General features: G+C 38.8%; 1 protein-coding gene across 1 annotated transcript in view; it reads right to left on the bottom strand.

Moving 5' to 3' along the window:
• Window positions 1-22,537, bottom strand: part of LOC139737241 (uncharacterized) — a 53,889-nt gene that overhangs the window by 19,315 nt on the left and 12,037 nt on the right. Inside the window, exon 2 of the mRNA XM_071647920.1 lies at window positions 705-878. Coding sequence (XP_071504021.1) covers window positions 705-878 — 174 coding nt within the window. The remainder of the gene's footprint in view (window positions 1-704; window positions 879-22,537) is intronic.

Below are 22,537 nucleotides of genomic sequence, written 5' to 3'. Positions count from 1 at the left end.
TGGGGTGATTGTTCCAATCCTTGTGGGATTCATTTAAGAGTACATTATATATCTATTGTTGTGTGAAAATTATTTGCTTCAGAATGGTCTCATATTCAAGTAATTTGCAGTTTAATGTTTCCAGGTTAGCATGCTTGTACAGTGATGGGGCATTAAACTGCACATTACTTGAATATGAGACCATTCTGAAGCAAATAATTTTCACACAACAATAGATATATAATGTACTCTTAAATGAATCGCACACGAATTGGAACAATCATCCCCCAGCATTCCCACTGATCAGTTACTAGCCATCCCCTTTAAGCGAGTCTAATTTTTCACGAATCGGGACTTCCCAACAATTTCATGAATGGTTAAATTTGTGATTGTAGAGTACAGTTTATCAGTGAAATGTATGTGTGAACGTCACATTCATGTTCATATCAAAGTTGATATTTCTGTGTGCTTTTAAATTTGCGAATAGCACCCGACTAACAAAATTTGGGATATATTCGGTGTATACAGTATGAAAACGAGGAAATAAAGTTAGAGATGGAGGGCACATGTACATTGTGATTCAGATGCTCTTTCGGCTGCTCACTGTCATCTATGCAATTGAGAATGTTAAGGAATATAGGAAAGACCCAACGTAAGTGGTCCACATCTATTTGGACAATTGTTGCTCCTTTCGGATGGAGGAAAAAGCTTTTGATGATACACACCTGCGCTGCTGACATCCACGACGAGCAGGCATCCCTGATCTCCGGCAGGCACTCGTCTCCGATGAACAGGTCCTCCAGCTCCTGGTACCTGCTCAGCGGGGCGTGGAGATCGGCCGCTGTCTGAAAGAAGTGGTACTGGGTCTGCAGCATCAGGAGGAAGCAGCGAGCCAGAACCTGCACAGGGGGAATGGAAGAAGAGCAAATTGATATTGAAATAGGGTCCATCAATTGGGAGAATACAGTTAGGAAGTCACAGTATCCATAGAAACAGGATGTTGACTGCTATCATATTTGATAAAAGAGATGATGATGATGATGAGGGTGACTTGATAATGGTCAATATTTTTCTCTCACTGTCATTATTACCAATTACTGAGTTTTCACAAATCTTGGTGCATGCAAAATTTGTGAAAGTTTTACGTTTGCAAAAAATTTCTTGTTTTACCTAATAGAATTAGTAATGTCCTGTTTTACACAAGTCAAGCAAGTGGTGCCTTCAAGCCTCCTATTAAATGTTAATAACGCTGACCACATGTTTGATTCATAGTTGTTGTTTTTTTGTCATCAAACCTTTACATTTTCTTTCCCCAACCAGTCTATGAAAGAAAAGAGCAACAGATATCTTAGATAACCTAACTTCTGCAGTGTATGCTGTTGTTGTTGTTTTTTGCTCTATATTATCTGCTTTAGCATAGTTTAGACGTCAGAGAATACTGCTACACTTTGCTAACCAGCTGGTTATTTAGAAAGAGCTGGAATTTGTGTGTGTGTATGTGTATGTGTATGTGTATGTGCATACTGTATATTTTCGAGGGCTGAATTTTCACAATTTTGCAAACCACAGTTGGATCGTGAATCTAGCAACACATGATTTTTGTTGCCACGCGCTAGGGTAATAGTTCACTTACGATAGCTGCAGTGTCAATTTGCGAAAACAGTATCTTGTGAAAATATCTGTAGGCGAAATTAACAGCTTGTATAGTATACAGTGCTCAATGTTACGGGTGGCCTGGTGGTCCAGGGCCACTTTAAATTGGTGTCAGGCCACCAAATTTATATTTTGGTGGCCCGATTGGGCTACTGAAATTCAGAATGGATTGTTAATTCTGCTCTCATTTCAGGCAGCTTCATATTTTTTCCGAGCCACTCAAATTTCAGATTTAAGTATTTTATTGCCGCGAACAGGCCACCAGGCAAGAAGCTATTGTTGAGTCCTGATATAGACATACACAAACACACACACAAATAAAGAGGGAGAGAGAGAGAGAGGGGGGTGGGTGGGGCAGAGAGAGACTTGTAAAGCTTTACACACTTGTCAAGTGGGTCTGATGATAACTACAGAACAATGGTACCCTGAATCACATGAGCACACGATTGAATGGGACATCTCTCTGGTCCATTCTTGATTGTGAAAGTTTTGCGACATAATTCTTAGAACCGAAACAAACAGATATAAAACCCATTAAAATAGCATATCCTCCTTTGGTATTTCAAGACATATCATTACCAACAGCAGACTCTCCTTTTATTACATTTCATTCATCAAGACACTGAAAATGAAACTTGCATATTATGCAGATCCACATGCAGACATCTTGTGATGCATACATTTGTACATGTGCGTCGTAAAAACAAATCTGTCCTATTCTCTGCAAAGCAGTGGAGTGCACAGAAGATGATGCTCATTGAAGCTGCAAGTGTTTTTCCGCATTGTGACCACACTGACTGTACAATGTAAATATACAATGTAATAAATTAATATATATATATTTGATGGAGTCTGACAAAGGCTGCAATAGCTTGCTTTAGTCACAAAAATTTCTGATAACAATTTTTTTCTTACTTCAGCAGGCTTTCATATAATAAGGTCTTACTTATCCAGGGTAGCCTCTTCAGTGTTGCCACTGCTCTACCAGAGGGCCCTGCCATTATTATTACCCCAGCGTTGCCAGGTACCCATTTATACACCTGGGTCGAGAGGGACATTGTGGGTAAAAACATCTTGTCCAAGGACGTAAGCACTGGGCGGGAATCGAACTCGTGTCCTCCGACTGGGAGTCGAGAGTCTTATCCACTATGCCACAGCGCCCCCACCTTCATAAAGTCTGTATCAACTCAAACAAGAATAATAATTTTTCTGAGCGATGCAGTCATTCACCTTGTCCATACATTATGTTTGTCTCCCTCAAAAATCAGATACACCTTGGCATTCTTCTTTCTAATCTATAAATTCCTGCTCATAGTGTGTAAGAATCCAAGATTTATTTTCTGCTCGAAATGTGACTGACAATCGCCTTTACAAGCTTCGCTGAAATGCCACATTTTAGCATTACTTTCTAGTGACGCATCCTGTAATCATTTCACAAGCTTCGGTGAGGTTGCGCGGGGGATTACACCAACCCATTCATCAGCCTTTCCACACTGCAAATACTGGGTGACTCCAGAATATCACCATTTCCTGAATTAGACTTTACAGTTAATATAACTCAGATTGTAATGTATGAATTATCATATAGCACTTGATATGAACAAGATTACCTCAAGTACATAAATGAACAAATGATGCAGTACTAATAAAGGGATAGCACAGTATTGGTGGAGATGAGAATTGGGCTTTTAACTTTTTGTGAGATGCCAAGAAAACACTTACGAAATGGTACAGAGCATACCATTTTAAGAGGAATTGAAAGTTTATTTGATGAAAATCAGGTTTGGAATGACTGAAACATCCAAAAAGAAAGTAAAACAAAGCGATCGCAATAAAATGTGGGTCCCAAACTTTATTGAATCGCTCTGTTTTGGATATCTCAGCCATTTCAAAACCAATTTTCATCAAATAAATGTTGAATTCTTCATGGAATTACATGCTCTTTCATATTTCATAAGAGGTTTCTCATTATCTTACCAAAAAATGTTAGAAACCAGAAATTAGGTCTCAACCAAAACTATATGATCCCTTTAAGCCAACAATGTTATCTGATGTCTATGTACAATTGTAGATAAAGCAACACAATATCTTTCCTACATTTCTTTGTGAAGTGATGACTTGATGCCACTACAAGGTAAGAAAGAATTTTAAAAAAAAATGTGTAAACTTGAAATATTTTGGGATGGTTGCAAAACCCATGCTCAAATCATTTTTTTTTTTTTTTTTATCATTTGACTTACTAATGTATTCAAAGTCATACTGTTTTATGCCAGTATGTTTTCTCACAACTCTTCATATTATTACTTGATTCCCATCAGATGTTATTGGCTCCATGTGTTTCAATAGTCTTGCAACTTCTCTGCATACAATCCAATTTTAGTAAACATTAAATTAAGAAATATCTCATAATATAGCTGGGGTTAAAACAACAAATAATTTTACAAGTTATTATCCACATGATACACAAAATGTTGCATGATATGCTCAATGCTTGAAAGATAAAACTATAAGTCATTAATCTCACCATCCATTCTTTATTCTTCTGCCAAAAAAAAAAGGGGGGGGGGGGGGAGAAAAGCCAATATACATGTAAATGCACAGTACATCTTAGTTGTTTCAGGGTAAGACTGAATAAAATCTCAATGAACACACAAGAGTCGATTTGAAACAAGCATGCCTTCATAGAAGGCAATCTGTGAGTGCAATATGTATGCGTGGATGTAATACCCTGTACGGGAGTACGCGTATACACGGCCCAGCATAATATGTGTGGCGGCATGAGGAGACTGTGCAATGTATGCATTCATATGACCATCAATTACTGCCATTCCCCCCACTACGCCAAGTCCAAATTGTGTCTCTGTGTACATGTACACCTGCAGTCTCCTTCGATTTGGAGTGCACTTCTCAGAAAACTCGCGGTGACAACTGTTTTTTTCTTCTTCCTTCCCCCCCCCCCCTCCAATCGCCCACTCAGTTCATCCGTCTGCATATCTAAAGCTTTTTTTTTTTCTCTGTCAACACTCTGCCCCTTCTCTCCCTTTGCCCTTTTCGCACTCTTTCTCTATCACTGCACCATATATAGACCATCTGTATCTGATATGTGCAGAAATATCCCACATGATACTGACTGAAGCAAAATAAAACCATCACAAATTGTGTGCAATCCATATGTTGGTTGATGGAAGCCTCATTATAATACTGGCCAACACACGTGAACTGTAGACATTCAAAAACTGCACTATATGAAATGTAATTATAAAGCATCTAACCAGTATCAGGTTAAACATGGCAAAACTGGATACTGTGATATACTGTACTCACCTTAGTAGATAAACATTCAAACACAGAAAAAAGGCATTAAAGGACAAGTTCACCTTCATAAACATAAGGATTGAGAGAATGCAACAATATTAGTAGAACACATCAGTGAAAGTTTGAGGAAAATTGGACAATCGATGCAAAAGTTATGAATTTGTAAAATTTTTGTGTTGGAACCGCTGGATGAGGAGACTACTACAGCTTGTGAGTCATATACGTACAACAGTATAAAGAAAATGTAAAGAAAATTCAACATATTTCCACTTTTTTCACATAATAAAAGAGCACTTGACTTGACTCTTTCTAAAGGCAGGGGGAATAATATTACCCATAACATTTGTCGGTAACGAGTCGGGGGAATGTGTACTTTTTGCAAAAGATGAAATTTTGTGAAATTCTCTTTATATTTTCCTTATATTGTTGTACGCATGTGACATCTAAGTTATTCACACACTGCAGTAGTCTTCTCATCCAGCGGTTACTGCACAAAAACTTCAAAAATTCATAACTTTTGAACGGATTGTCCAATTTTCCTCAAACTTTCAACGATGTGTTCTACTAATATTGCTACATTCTCCCAATCCTTATGTTTATGAAGGTGAACTTGTCCTTTAAGTCACATTAATGAATAGAATGAGATAAATGCAGAACAGGGATATACAGCTCATTCAAGAGAGAAAGAAAAAGAAAGACTCAGCTGAAAGGAAAATAGGTGAGAGTCAAGACTTCCTACATATTGTATTTGCACTACTTTGTTGAAAAATTATATATTCTTCGTACATGTAGTAGCACACAAGCCGCTTTGTAATACAGCCTACAGGGGGCACTGCTAACCTTTGAAGCACATAACAGACGAGGCATCATATACACTGTATTCCAAGAACTGACACTCATGTAAATATTTCTTCAGAGAGAGAAATTCCCAGTAACAAGAAAATTGGGGGGGGGGGGGGCAGGGAAAGGAGGGGTGGGGGGAAAGACTAATCAAGGGGATTAAGCATTAGTCTTGGATCAAGTCACAATCACACAATACCACTGCCTGATGGCTAAGTATACACAATAGTACTGTACAGCAAAATGTAGATCTTGTTTGATATGATCACATGAGCGAGGCACTTTCGCTTTCGGGCTGGGGAGCGCCACACGCACTCTCGGCAGGCAGCAGCGAGGGGGGAGGGGGGCAACTTCCTCCTACGGAGCCCAGAACCTCGTTTTCCCAGAATCGCGATTCCACGGAAAGACGGAGGGGCCGCTTGCAATTGGCGTGTGGATCTCCCTGGGCATGCCTCTGTGGCTCACGATGGCCTGAAGAATACACGCTTGTCAGTGTGGCTGACAAACGGAGACATGGGGGGGGGGGGGGGGTCTGCATCATGGGAGTGCATCATGATACATGCAAACAAATAACCTCCTCTGCCCCCACCTTTGAGGGATGATGAATTTGCAATGGCAGCAAGGACGACTGAATCTATCTTGCAGTGGTTACTGACATCACATGCTCTATCTCCGCTCTAGAGTTTGGGCAAGACACAGTGTGCCGTTTGAGCGGCTGGCCCAAGACAGGAGAAAGATGAACGTTCAAACTAGATCTATATAAAAACAAACATATTGTATTCTCATATTGTCATTGGTAAAAATCAGAGCACAACAAATGTTGTGTACAGCATGCATGCATGCTTGCCACGTTCCCATCCAGATTATCAAGTACAGCTGCAGGTTGCCATATGGCAAAATCCACAAAACCCATTTTTTTCTTGTCAAGAATAAGCCCACTTTGACAATCGAATGTCTGACAATTTGTTGTAGAACCCAACTGTATCTACTTCATATCTCCCCATCAACATGATTGAGGAGATGCATAAAACAGCAACCCCCTAATAAATATAAGGTACTTTGATGCACAAGCAACTGCATTTTGATGTTACCATATTCAGAATTGTCTCATTTCTCAATCACTGCTTCATCACTTGGTTTCTTGTTACAGCAATATTGTAAGTTAACCGCTAGGCCAATCAAGAAATCATGAAGAGAAACTGACAATAGTATGTTTGTGTTGAAATCTGCAAAGGGTACAATGCACATTTTTGTCATTAGCTACTATATAACTATAAGCATTACCAAGGAGTTATTCATTCCTTGGCATTACTAAACCAGGAAAGAAGTTGCAATGTTTATATTCTGTCCCTACAGTGCTGTAGGAATGATCTGAAATGACTCCTACAACGACCGCCCAATATTATCTGCATTTTCTTCATACATGTGTACATGTTGCGATTTAAAAAAAAGATAACATTGATGTACATGCCCTGATAGACACACTGTTGAAAACAAACCATCTGTACATCACAACCGATTCAAGTTCCTCCCCCCCCCCCATTCCACATCACTTATGGTTCCTCTGTTCAGCTTTGAAGTACATGTGTACCAGTAATGATTGTGTTCAAACACACACTCCATGCTTGCACGATTGTGACATCGGTTGCCAACATGTTAAACCAAAGAGTAACTCAGCATATTCATACCCTGTATATAACAACAACTTCAATCAACAATTACTGCTTTCTGAGTACTCGAGAACTTAATACCTCAGTTATTTTCTGACAAGACACAGTTGAACATCCATCGAGCAGCATCGGCAAAAGTTTGTTGACCTTGCATCTAAAATGCATCGGAATTATCCTCTTCCCTGCTCACTGCTTCATTCTGGGAAAAAGGTGGGCATAACATCACCCCCCCCCCCCCATCCTCATTAATTTGAAGATGGGTTTTTCTCCTCCACTTGGGGAGTCTCCAAGCTCCACAGGCAAGATCCTGAGTTACAGATTCGCCTCGAAATGTGAACTGCTACCTGGAGTGATTGACCCCAAGAAATCTTGACCTCCATATTAGGACCGACAGCACTTGGTCAACCCACCTCATCCTCTCTCCATCTTACACTTTACAGACTGACCGTTAGTTTATGCAAGGAGGTACTAGGTACCTCCTTGGTTTATGGGCAGTCATGTTAAGGGGATAGTATAGTATTGGTGGAGATGAGGATTGGGCTTTTACCTTTTTGCAAGATACAGTGCACCAAGAAACCATTAATGAAATTGTACAGAGCATATCATTCTAAGAGGAATGCAAAGTTTATTTGATGAAAATTGATTTTGGAATGGCTGAGACATCCAAAAACAAAGTAAAACAAAGTGATTGTGATAAAAGGTGGGTCCAACCTTGTACTAGGATTGCTCTGTTTTGGATATCTCAGCAATTTTAAAAAACAAATTTTCATGAAATAAATGTTGAATTCCTCATGGAATTATGTGTTCATTTACATTTCATAAGAGGTTTCTCTTTATCTCATAAAAAAACGTTAGAAACCTGAAGTTAGTTCTCAACCAAAACTATACAATCCCTTTAACTACAGCTCCATCAATTTTAGGTTGGAAAGTAAGAGGCAAGAGAAAATATTACAGAGTGGCTCTCCTCATATTATACTTGTGTCTAGCACTAAAGTCAAAGTTTACTTTAAATACACCACGCATCCACAATCCAACATATTGCATCACATATCCTATTACATTACAAATCAAATTTCTCGACATCACATGACTCAATGCAAGCCATCAAGTTGCAAGAAAATGCAAAGCAAAACCAAACAAGGAAAGAAGTTTATAAGCAATTTGATCCAGTATGATTAACATATTTGTGCCATAAAAATGTAAATATATCATATACAATGCACATTACTTGAGATCTGGGCAATAACTTTTATGAGATAATATGTGCATTTACACAAGATTCATTTCTAAATCTATTCATGGAAGCACAAGATTCATTTCCAAATCCTTTCTTGGAATCACAAGAAGACCCCGAAACGATTATGCTATTATAAAAAACAAACACACATACAATGTACATACACACACACACACACACACACACACACACACACACATGTACAAACAAATACTGCAAGACATATAGCCACAGCCACAGTGTACAGTTTAGCCAAAGATGTGCATAAAGTTCACAATTAATAGCTGACCAGCAGCTCAGAATTCACATTTAATGAAGGCAAATTAATGTTACACAAGAGTAGGCTGTTACATAAACACCAGTTTCACACCCATCAAGGACTCATTTGTAAACATAAATGTAGGCCCCTCCGCACTTCCAAACACATTCCTGCTATCTCATTTCACTTTCATTTAACCAGATAGTATGCGGGCAAACCTAGAATTATGTTTCTCCAAGCGTGTTTGGCCAATTGTGGTTCGGAGGCGTTTTCCGACCAGGTTTTCGAGTTTTACTTGTTTTGCTTGCATGTCAGTAGACTGGAGACATCTTTTACTGCTAAAAACATGATCGGGGAAGGTGGAATTGAGGCTGACTTTTCATGCAACTCTCATACAGTACTTGCATTATATATGTTGTGATATTTATTTATGATACTGACATCTGTGCACACACTTGCATTTCAATGCATGTCTGTCTGTTGAGAATTACAGTCTGTTGCTTTTGACACCTTGGCAATGGAGTTTTGCACACAGCTGTTGTATGCAATGTTGCCGTTGTTTGCCACTACAGAAGCCATTGGCAAAGGGAGCTCAATTCAGTGCCGGAATACTCTGTTAACATGTTTAGAAATTATGTACTTCAGAAAGGTGAGCAAAAAAAAAAAAAGTCCTTTTGTAAGTCTGAATCCCAACACTGATTACCCCTTTTAGCCTCCAGACTTTTTGCAGGGTCCGTTCGAAGCCTGCATTTTTTTTTTTTTTTTTACCAGGTCCTTTCTTCGAATTGCGTGGGAGCTCGAGCACACCAGTTCCTCCTGAGAGAGATAGACGCTGGCGCGCAAGAGGATTTCGCCTCCACGTAACACCCAGAAAATTGAAATCAATTTCATCGCTGCTATCGGAATAGCTCGCTGCAAATTAGCCCGATATCATCTCCGAAGGCTGTAGCCATCTTTTTTTTTTTTTTTTTTACATTATCCCCCACTATCTCTCGATCTCCCTGTTAAATCTCTCATTACAGACTACAAGTACACACACGCATCTTATCCCTTATCAAGTTTGTTTTTCCCTTATGAGATGAGCTCATCCCAGCAACTACAGTATACATGTACAAAGTATAGCTACTCATTTGTGGCACTGATCCCTTTTCCGATCCACCTTTCATGCCTCAGCACGTCTTTCTAACACGAAACCTTTTCAATGAACTCTATCAAGATCGCCCTATATACTGAATAAAGTAAAGAAATTTAATATTTATACTAATAAAAAAAACAAAAAACCTTTCAAATCCCCTTTTCACAAGAGACAGCCATGCAGAACTCACCTGAATAGATCTAGGTAGCATAAAAGGCCGGCATGCCATAACTTTGTGTGTGATGACTCATTATGCATGCAAATGACAATGGGGGTATTCTGTTGGTGGTTTTTAGAGACATTTGCACATCACTTTTTGAATTCACTGACATTGCCTGGCATCCCTGTTGCAGCAATGCCGACGACTAAAAATAATTCTCGTGAGAAAAAAAAAAGAAGAAAAAATCAATGGCAATCGAAAGACGCCAGCACACAGGTGTACAATGCACGGTTTCTAATCAAATTTGACTGATGCTGAAAGATGAAAAAGAGGTGTATGATGGGAAATTGCTTCAGGTATAGGATATTTTGACAAGTACATTGTGTAGTACGAGGAAAAGTACACTGCATGGCTAAATTTGTCATGTAACCCTGTTATTTTTTGAACTCTCCAAATTTGTCCAAATAGAATGAAATTTTTCTCGCAAGTAGTGAAAAATATCACACTCTCACTGATCAAGATGTTGTAGTGGGGATACAACTTTGGTGCATATTCTATAAAAACAGTGGGCATTTTAAATATCTATTTATACTTGTTTTGTGACATAAAACACGTAACAATGCTATGATTCTGAAATTTACTCTCTAGTAAAGAGGAGGAATAAAAAAAGAAATTAAGTTTATGGATAGGAACATGAATCTATCATCCACCCGACCCATTCACATGAAAATAATATATCTAGATAGAATCGTACAGTGTATAACGAATCTATTATTTACCCCAAGCATTCACATGAAAATCGCATCATGCATAGACAGGAATATGTATTCCATCATCTATCTCAAGCATTTACATGAAAATCGTATCATGCATGTGTGTGTGTGTGTGTATAAAAATTACCCTTCTTTTTTTATGTGTTTGCTTGAGACTTTGCATTGCTGAAATGAACAACATACTGTAAGTAATGTATTACATTGTATGCGCCAATCAAAATGCCTGTAAATAACCCCAGCTGTACATGGAATACATGTAAATAGAATATTTTTAGAGTACCAGTATAGGCCTACATTGTGATTCTATACATTTTGCATGATTACCCTGTACAGATAATGACCAGCACAGCAAATAAAAGTAAAGAGAGAGAGAGAGAGAGAAGGGGAGGGGAGAGGAGAGAATGGAGAGAGAGCGATAAAAGGAGAGAGGGGAAAGAGATGAGATAGGGAGAGGGGAATGAAAAGCTCTGAAGGACAGAAAGACCCAAAATAGGTCCACATCCTGATCAAAACCATTCCAATGCTGGAGCAAAAAAGGTCATGGGAAAGGTCGCAAATTGACCTTTTGGTCAAGTTCAAACTGATTCAAGCTTGTCTGGCCTAATAATACAGCGTGTGTGTGTGTGTGTGTGTGCGGAGCTGTACACATCCACTGCCATAACAAGGCTGGCCACCACACAGCACTAGCTGGTTGGGTGAGAATGCATTGTACACACAGTCTTTTTTTCATATCCTTTTTGAAACTGAGAGTTTCAAAGTGTCTTTCCTCCCCTTTCCATAAATGTCACATGTCTTCCATTATGTAGACTGGCACATAATTTACAACCAGTTTGATTCTTTTTTTATTAACTTTTTAAACAAAATGAAGAAATGATCACGAATTGGCAAAAAATCACATTAGGTAAATTAGAGTTGCAATAACTTTGAGATGATGGCATAGATGGTATGGTCCATTGATTGGCCATTTAATTTCTTCTTGAAATGACAGGAAAGAAGGGAAAAGATGTATAATTCAAAGGCCCCACAAAAATGCAACTACACTAAATGCGATCAAGCAACCAAGGGCTTAGAACGTATGTCGGTTGAGAATGATAAGGGCGTTAAGTTGCCACTAAACCCATAGTGTTCGGGACAAGTTAATGCCCTTCTCATTCTCAACAGACGATAATCAGTGGTTTCATCACATCAGTTGTTTTATCACAGGTGCAGTTATAAATCCTGCGTGAGCTCATGTGACATTAAAGGACAAGTCCACCTTCATATACATGTGGATTGATTGAATGCAACAATATAATATGAGAACACATCAGTGAAAGTTTGGGGAAAATCAGACAATCCGTTCAAAAGTTATGAATTTTTAAAGTATCTGCACAGTCACTGCTGGATGAGAAGACTACTACAGTGTATGATGTCATGTGCGTGCAACGACAAAGAAAATTAAAGGAGAATTTCACAAAACTTCACTTTTTGAATAAAGTACGCATTTCTTCAACATGTTACTGACATATGTCAAGGGTAATATTATTCCCCCTGCCTTCTGAAAGAGAGAAGTTAAGTGTTTTTTTGTTATGCTAGAAAAGTGAAAATATGTTGAATTTTCTTTATTCTTTCTTTATATCGTTGTACGCATTGTGACATCACAAGCTATAGTAGACTTCTCATCCAGCCTTGAGTGAGCAGACACTTAAAAAATGCATAACGTTTGCACAGATTGTCCGATTTTCCTCAAACTCTCACTGATGTGTTCTACTAATATTGCTGCATTCATTCAGCCCACATGTTTATGAAGGTGAACTTGCCCTTTAAGTACGATGGACTGTGGTTGCATTGTTTTCAGAGTTTAGCCAATAATCGCTGCACCAGCATTTCACAAATGGTATGGAAAAGGCATTGTATTAAAAGGAGATTATGGTGTGAGTTGAGGGAATGCAGCAATATTAGTAGAACACATCAGCAATGTTTGAGGAAAATTGGACAAACTGTTCAAAAGTTATGGATTTGAAAGTTTTTGGTGCAGCTATTGATGGATGAGAATACTGTTACTTTTTTTTTAAGTCATGTACTGACAAAGATTCACTTTTCTAACATAATGAAAGAGCATTTGACTGGACTCTACAGTTATAAAAACAGGGGGAAGAATACTGTAAAAGTGGAAATTTTCGCGATGTTGAAATTTTCGCGTCATTTCGCCAATCCGAAACTAGCGGGTTTGCTTGCCATATGTTCCAGTAGTTGATGTCTTGATTCCACGGAATTAAAAACATGCGAAACTCTTCTTACCCCGCCGAGCGCGAAAAATTAGTCGCGCGAAAATATCCACTTTTACAGTATTATCTTTCATATATATGTCAGTAACAAGTTCAGGGAATTTGTGCTTTTCATTAAAAAAACAACAACAAACAAACATGTGGAACTCTCTTGGTATTCTTTTTTAAAATCATTGTATTTGTATGTGATGTCACTAAGTGTAGTAGTCTTCTCATTCAGCAATGGCTTCACCAAAACTTTAAAGATTCTTAACCTTAACAGATTCTTAAAAGATTCTTAACAGATTGTCTGATTTTCCTCAAACTTCACTAATGTGTTCTATTCATTGTTGCTTTCACTCAATTAACAAATAAATTTGGGTTTCATTCTCCTTTTACCTACTGATTTCATAATGATGCAACCAAGGGCAGGGTCACAATTAGTTGTTTCATCACAGGTGCAGATATCATCCTGTGCGAGCTCTTCTGACAATACAATGCACTGGTGATGCATTGTTTTCAGATTTTCTAAAGCCAATAACTGCTGAGCACTTCATTAAAGGTACAGGAAAGGTAGGCCCTATTATTTGCTATATTTTGCTGCATTTGCATTTACAGTTAAAATAACAAATGCATGAAATGAATTTCCATCTTGTTTACTATAAGCAAGAGAGGGAGAGAAAGAAAAATGTGAATGAAAGAGAAGGGAATAATATCACTTTCTAAACTATTTTAGGTGGAATACAAAGTCTGAAAGTGAGGCTTATCAGCTATTAAAGTTGTATTTTCACATGTTGACACTTGTACAATGGACAAAAAGGGGAAGTCGATTTGAAACTTCACAAAGTGTGCAAACTGGCAAGGTCATGTGTGATGTTTACCACAGAATGCTGACATTCTGAGCTTGTAAGGGGGCTGTCACTGCCTCTGGAGAAATGTTGACTATCCTTGGACAGTGAGTAGATGCTGGCAAGTTACATTAACTAATCAACATGCATGATGTAAGTTAAGAGGGTTTGTAGCAGTGACCTACAGGATTGTTACACATATTCTGGAAATAAAAATAGGTAGCACTTGAGCACAGATAGACTGCTCATAATTTTTTTTTTTCCAGACACCACCATCTATGTTCAGACAGACAAAACAACAATGTGTTATTTTTAGGGACATCACTCAAGCATCGCCAGTCCAGAAAATACATGTAGTTTAGTGGGCGAAGTAAGGCACAAGAGTTAAATGTTCAGTTGAAGTCATATCGACACATATGGAGGTAAAGACACTTGGAGGTTGACGATTCACCTTGCTACACCATATTAAAGGGATCGTATAGTTTTGGTTGAGACATAACTCCAGGTTTCTAACATTTTCTGGCGAGATAATGACAAATCTCTTATGAAATATGAAAGAGCTTGTAACTCCAAGAGGGATTCAATGTTTATTTGGTGCAAGTTGGTTTTGAAAAGGCTGAGATATCAAAAACAGAGCGATCCTAATAAAAGGTGGGACCCACCTTTTATCAGCATTGCTTTGATTTACTTTTTTTCCGGATGTCTCAGCCATTCCACAACCGATTTTCATCATATACTGTAAACTTTGAATTCCTCTTTTAAGGCGTGTCTTCATCAGCCCAAAGTTCGAACTAGCGGGATATTTTGCGGTCTGGGAAAATAGCCCGATACAGCGAATGTGCGTCTCCATCAGCTTGCACAGCCCGCTTGGGGAAATTAGCCTGAAATTTGATGCATGCGTACTTTGCATCATTACTCTGCTTATAGCTCGCAGTTCGAAAGTGGATTTCCCCGTGCAAAATCTCCTACACCGTACTCCCCAAAGGGATATTGATAATGCTAAGGTACTCTTTCTTCTGACCAGTGAGACATCTTATGAAATTTACGATTTGCAGAGTTTAAACGCGTCGTAAATACACACAATCTGCAAGAATCTTCAGCTCAGGTAGAGTGGACCAGAAGAAGTACAAACAAGGATGAAAATGCCAGCATCTACGGTACAGAGTTTTAAGAAGATGTCAACAACTGTAGGCCTAGTACGCACATGTGACCCTTGAATACACCGTGCGTGTACATGTATGTACACAGTCACTAGCTTGTTTATGTGCTTTACCAATAATTTCCCACAGCCAGCTGGCTAATCAGAAGCGTGGAGGGATCGAGAAAATTTCGGGCTGATTGAGACGCACTCTTAAATAGTGCGCTAGTTCACAAATTAGCGCGCTTAATTCACGAACTAGCCTAAGATTTGTTGGGATATTTTTCCTATTTGCGCCTTCACCACAGAAACAGCGCGCTATTTTTTACATCGGGCTAGTTTCATAACCTCAGAATAGCGCACTTGGGGCTGATGAAGATACACCTTTGGAATGGTATGCTCTGCATTATTTCATAAGTGGTTTCTCGGTATCTCGTAGGAAGTTCAAAGCCCAATCCTAATCTCCACCAATACAACATCATCCCTTTAACTACACAGGTAAACAGGTTTAAACTGCTTTTCCAACAATCCCATGTTACACTGTATTGCAGTATTGAGAGTAAACATGGCCTCTTCACTGTATGCTGGATATGTAGGTCAGGGATGTCACGAATCGACATTTGACTTTCTGACCAACACCCACATACGAAAATGTTCACACGCTACATTTTTCCTTCTTTGCCTGAAGGTTTTTTACTAATAATCACGAGTGCTGTTGATGGAAGACAACAACATGGATTTGCCGAGTTACTGTATGGTCTATAGATGTTACATAATTGTCTCAATTTAACGCAAGCAATACAGAGCAACAGACCTGGCAAACAACACATACAATCAGACAAAATCATGTCCAGTCAAGTTTAAATTACAGGAGTTCTCAAGGCACCATGGTAGCCACACATTCAAACACTGACTGATGCATGAAAGATGCCAAGTTGCGCAAAGTTGTAGAAAATTTACGTCCAAAGGTAGATGACTTTTGTCCTTAAATACAGAAGAATTCCCTGGATTTGGGCTGAGAAGCAGCAAGAATTTCCGATGAGTCCGACTGAGGGAGTCTCTCCTGTGAACCCACAGTAGTCTGGTGTGAAACCAAAATCTACAGACATGTATCCAAATGGACCGTCTTTACCCCCCACCCCCTCCCATCCCCTCCCCCCTCCCATGCACTATTTGAACATTTTTGAAAGGGAGAATCTACTCCAGAAATAATATGTGTACTACACACACAATATTTTAAAGTTGTGTTTTGTCTTGTGTTTTATCTTGTCTTTAAATCAGATATTCTCATAGTCGGACATCATGATATAAGGTGGCAGCTGGAATGAAATAAAACCCATGGTTGGCACATTTTTCAGATGAAATTATCTACTCTTCTTCAAAAATTGCCTTTGAAATTTCATGAAACTATCAGATATGGTACATGTTGACCTTTCAGGTAGCCACAAGAAATGTTATTGATAAATTATATAAAAAAGGTACATCACGGATTCTGAACGCTGACTTTTTTACAGCATTGTCTGCATCACCACGAAGGTTCATACACTGTATGCTTGTGCATGCAAAGCTTTCATATCAGATTCACACTGCAGCTACGAACATGTACTGTACAGGTAAGCTGTTTGTTTTCATTTTATCTACAAATACCAGAAGTGAGAAATGAGAATCATAAGAATCGATGTCCTCAGTGGATCACAGCTTACGAAATGACCAAGGAATTGATTTCAATTTGATACTACAACTCATGTACAAGTACATTGCAATGATGATGCTAAAACTTGATAGGACAAAATATGCTCCTGCTTAATACCAAACAGCCTGCAGCTATTGTAGCTCCTTGGACCGAGCATTCTAGACAATCAGTCATATATATTCTTTTCCTTTTCAATTCAATATATAAGTATTCTCAAGATGGTCAAATCCCATTCCTTGTTCCTCTGTTCTCCAGTAGCATTTTCCTGACACAATACAGGTATGTACCTTCAACTCCGTAGTCACCCCTTTTTTTTTTCTTCCAACCTGTAAGGTAAAAGATGCGTAACATACATTCTCAAGAAAATTGCCTGGAACACCAGGGGGGATGTGGAAAAAAAAAAAGAGGAAGAAGACTCAGACGAAAATCCTTGTAAATCAGCATCTGGCGAGGGATAAAAAGGCAGAATGCTAATTTCTTTGGGTATTAGTGCCTCGAATGGCTTGGTACTGCGCCACCTCCATCGCATGATACGTTTGAAAATTGGATTTTAATAAAAGGCACGCGTTGGATTACAGGCAGGCACGTGAATAAAACCCACTTCTGTAATATGGAGTGCAGTACATATATCATGCATTCTGGCAGTTTTCAGGGTACAGGTATTCTGTCCAGCAATCCCAAGTCTCTTCACATATAAGCAAAGACAAAAGAAAACAATAACAAAAATGGTTGCTTTGCAAAATGGCATTGATACTCACGTAGAAGCTCAGTTAAAATCTGAGCAATGATAAAGCTTGATCATATTAAGTAGAATACCAAATACATATGTGGTGACATTTGTGTGGATACCTTTACTTGCCTTTTACATTTCAATGGGGACAGCAATAAAATAAGCATGTTTAATGTGTAATACACTGTACAATATGTATACAATGAATATACAGTAAAGATAATGTACACAGGCAATTCCGCGGTTAGTAACGTTACAGTTAAACAAATTCAGATACTAATTTTTACTACTAAATCACCATTTATTCATTTCAACTCAAAATCATGTTACAAACATGTTCATCCTTCCCAGGTTTATGATATAGAAAAGAATGAATACAATCCAATGAATATTAGAATTGCTATGGCAACTAGAAGGGCTGCTTAGTAACGTTACGAAAAAAGGACACAACAAAGAAATCAATGGGTTGTAACAAAAAGTGTGCAAAAATTCAAGTTACTTCAAAGTGCTGCATTAATTTCAATTATTGCATCATGACAAATGATCACGCAAATATTTTTAGCAGTTTGACCGATGATTTATTAGCTAGACCCTCAAAAGCAAGGTTAGTAATGCTACAATTAGTAACATTACGTTTGTCTGGAGTAATTCCACAGGTCATTTCACCCTTTTGTAATTGACAAAATGTCACATGACTTCTGGAGTATTTAACTGTATTCATCTTTTACCCCTTCGCAAAACTTTGAAGAAAATTTTTTACAGGAACCCACTGTAATTCGCATTTAAGTGAATTTCAATGTCCCCAGTCCCATATGTACATTTTAAATGATGGTTTTAGATCTCGCAAAACCATATAGATACGAAAAATAAAATCTACTGAATTTGAAAGACCTTTAATGATTGGTGAACATCCATGGCATTAGTTGATACCTAAATTACAGAGTAAGACAAAGAAGCACATTTCTTTTATCCATGTCGTGTCCACCTGTAACTGCGGAATTGCCCACCAGTATCTTTAGCATATAGTGTGCATGATAATGAGCGTATATGTGTACTTATAATACAAAGTATACAATAATGATGTGTGTATGTGCATGTATGGAATGTATATTTTTATGTTTGTATTTTACGTCCAGGTTTCTGGGCGTATGCACAAAGTTGTGTATGTCGGCCTACATGTAGGTCTACGTGTCACAGTACGTGTGCATATAGTTTTTCCTGTGAATTTGATGAAGTACATGTCATGGCTGATTTCCTCTATCTGACAGAGATGATTATGAACATGAATTACAATGTACTTTCACATAACATCTTCTTGGAAAGGGTAAATATAAAATGGGGCACAGAACATCACAATCAGGGGCACATCTTGGCAGATGAAGCCTTTCAATACAGAGCTGCAGATGTGACCACATTGGGCATTCTGAGATACCCACCAAGCATTTTCACATGTACAGCTGTACCACAAATGTAAAATATTATCACATTTGTCTCAGCATGACATGTTTTTAAACAGATACCATCTACCCAAACACTTGTACAGAGTACTGTATGTTCATCTCAGCTATCACTAAAAGTTGCTGTTTATTCTTTCTCTTTTTTTTTTCATTAGAGTACAATCTGGAAGGGGATTGCCATTAAAGTTACTATGTTACCCTGTCATACTATATTCAATTATTCACTGCATATTAAACAATGTCCTCCACATTCATTGGGTTGTTTTTACGCAAACTGAGAAATCAAATGCAATGAAAAGTTCACATCAATTGAAGTTGCACAGTGGTTCATCTATTTGTCTGTGTGTTCGTTCTTGTTGTTATTTGGACATACTACAGGCTTCCATGTTGTGGAATCCTGTTAATTTTATAAACTTGTAATTTTTGACAACTGTACAGTAAGTTAAGATTTGATGGACTTTTTAAGTTTTTCATTTTACTGCAAACATGTTGCTATACAAATGATGCACAGGATAGAGTGCGTTAGTGGAGGCGTAGCACACTCGAGATCTCACTAACGCCACGAAATAATCCTGTGTATCATTTGTTTTATAAAATGGGTCGAAAACTAACAGCATTTTTCACGTACCTTTGTGGGTCAATACCAGTCAGCTACATGTAGCACTCGCTCGAGAGAGTCGAGTCAAGCACGTCGCACTCGGAAATCCCGCACATGTAAGTACTGTACGTATAAGAGTACTGTATACGTACACCACATAATATGTTATGCACACAAGAAAGGCTGGCCGGCAGCCCGAACTAGAAGTTGTTTACAGGATTGACAACGCGTATAGTAGCGCGCGACGCACTTGTAACAACTGATTGAGTGCGCACTGGTACTGCAGTGCAATGGTACTAAAGTAATCAAAGCCCACATGACTCATTTCAGCGTTTCCTATTGGCTACGTTCTTGAACCCATTTTATAATAGCTGTCAATTCCTACTGTAGACAAAATCTAGTATACAAATGATGCACAGGATAGAGTGTGTTAGTGTAGGCGTGGTGCACTCGAGGGTATTTACAATTGTGAAACATGTTGCACTACATTGTAAATACCCGAGAGTGAGCTACGCCTCCACTAACGCCACGAAATAATCCTGTGCATCATTTGTTTTATAAAATGGGTCGAAAATTCGAAAACTAACATCATTTTTCAGCGTTTTTCACGTACCTTTGTGGGTCAAGACGTCCGAAGATGTTTGTCCCAAACATTTACGCACGTCGCACTCGCGGAAGTCCCGCACATACAGTATAAGTATAATGGGGGGTTGGGTTTCCGGACACTTAAGTTCCCGCATGAAAACTTACTTATTTTACATAGAATATGCACCCTTTACCTTAAAGACTTGATATAGACTCCTCATATAGGCCTACTAGACAACATACTCTGAAAACGGCGTGAGAATTAACCTGCTAAATCGTTGGATTTGCTCTTCAAAGTGACTCCATGTACGCGTCTGGTCCCATAATGCTTGGTCTACTGTACTGTACAAAGTGTACGTATAGTAGAGTATACGTACGTACGCCACACATGTTATGCACAAGGGAAGACAGGCCGGCCGGCCGGCAGCCCGAACTAGAAGTTGTTTACAGGATTGACAGTGCGTATGCATGCAATTCATCAAAGGAGCCGCCGCGCGCAAAGACGATCGGCAATCTACCATAGGATTACAGGCAGTGCAATTGTACTGAAGTAAAGGAAGGAGGTGTGTCTCATTTCAGCGCTTCCTATTGGCTACATTCTTGAACCCATTTTATAATATGCAATATTTGCATAAATTTCTATTTGATACTGGGGCCTGCTCCACACTTCACAAATTGTGTGAAAGCTTCAACATTACATGGCAAACTACAGACTATAAAATGCTAACCCAATAAGTATTGGTAACTTGTCTCAGTTGTTATTGCAATACACAAGCTCAATACTTGGCTCTTCCTCATGAAAGTCAGGATACTTTAATACATGTGTACCTGCACATTGTATGCATATTTAAAGCAAACAGCTGAACTTGTCATTAGATCTTCTGATACCCCCTTACTGTACGTGTCAGGGACTTTGGACGGTGTGTACAATTCTGCAGGCTTTTCTGAGCCAATCGGCACTCAGAGCATACAAAGGCTTAAATGAGAAACCTCTTATGAAATATGAAAGAGCATGTAATTTTAAGAAGGATTCAACGTTTATTTGACGAAAATTGGTTTTCAAATGACTGAGATATCCCAAAAAGTGATAATAATAAAAGGCGACAGGCCAGGATCTCTTTGTTTCACCTTGTTTTTGGATATCTCAGCCATTTCAAAACTGATTTTCATCAAATAAACTTTTGATACCCCTTAGAATTGCATGCTCTTTGACATCTCATAGAGTGGTTTCTGAATATCTTGCAAAATGTTAAAAGCTAAATCCTCACCTCAACCAGAACTGTACATTGTACACACCCTTTAAACGGAGGGAAACTTCAGAGTATGACCTGGACTTCTGACCCCTTGACCTTTCCACGAGCTGCTACAAATTCAGTTTGTGATTGTTCTGGAATACTGCATGGACAACAGTACAGCTGAGCACATTTGTAGTGTTGACTGATCACTGCAGAATTTGACCATGATCTTTGGCAACTGGCTGATGAAATTTTGACTCTACACATAAAAACTCTGTAAATACAACTCTATGCAGAAACATCAGAATCAATATTAGCTTTTGGCTGTTGTTGGTGTTGTGGGTCACATCTTTCAATAGCTAACAGTGGACCACAGTCCCCATTCTACAGTGTACTGTAGTAGTAGTACTTGCCATTCCCTCTTCCAAGATTTATTGTTTTACCAATTTTTCAGTTTGGCTAAAATTCAGCAATCTTTTTTTAAACGTGGCCCTGCGTGAAACAGTTACTAAGTGCCACATGCTGACATCTATCTAGAGCAATTACACGTACAATGTTTATAATCCACTCGAACAAAGGCTAAAGTCTAACGTACAATTACATGACTGGCAACCTAATACCTTTCAATCAATATTCATCAGTGGGATTCATACCGACGTACAAAACAAAACTCACACGATTTACCTACAAAATTCCCGACAGAACTAACATAAATTCACACCACATTATCATCGTAGAAACACTGGCGTAGCCAGGGGGGGGGGGGGGGGGGGGGGGGGGGGCGATGGGGGCGGTCGCCCCCCCTAAGATTTGGACCGGGGATTTGGGAGGCGGAAAAAAAAATGCGTGTATACTGTATGCATGCACATACATTTCATTCAAAGTGTGCACCAGATCGTTGAATTTCAATTCAAAATATGCAAAATCTCTCGTGCTTGGGAGGGGGTATCCCCCTCCCAAACCCTCCCCCTCTGTGCCTCTTTCCC

Source organism: Diadema antillarum, unplaced genomic scaffold (genome assembly GCF_040938485.1).
Source record: "Diadema antillarum isolate AM-2024a unplaced genomic scaffold, OU_Dant_1.0 scf00000028, whole genome shotgun sequence".
Taxonomy (NCBI): domain Eukaryota; kingdom Metazoa; phylum Echinodermata; class Echinoidea; order Diadematoida; family Diadematidae; genus Diadema; species Diadema antillarum.
The sequence above is the reverse complement of the archived record's forward strand: the minus strand, read 5'-3'. Positions and strand labels throughout refer to the sequence as shown.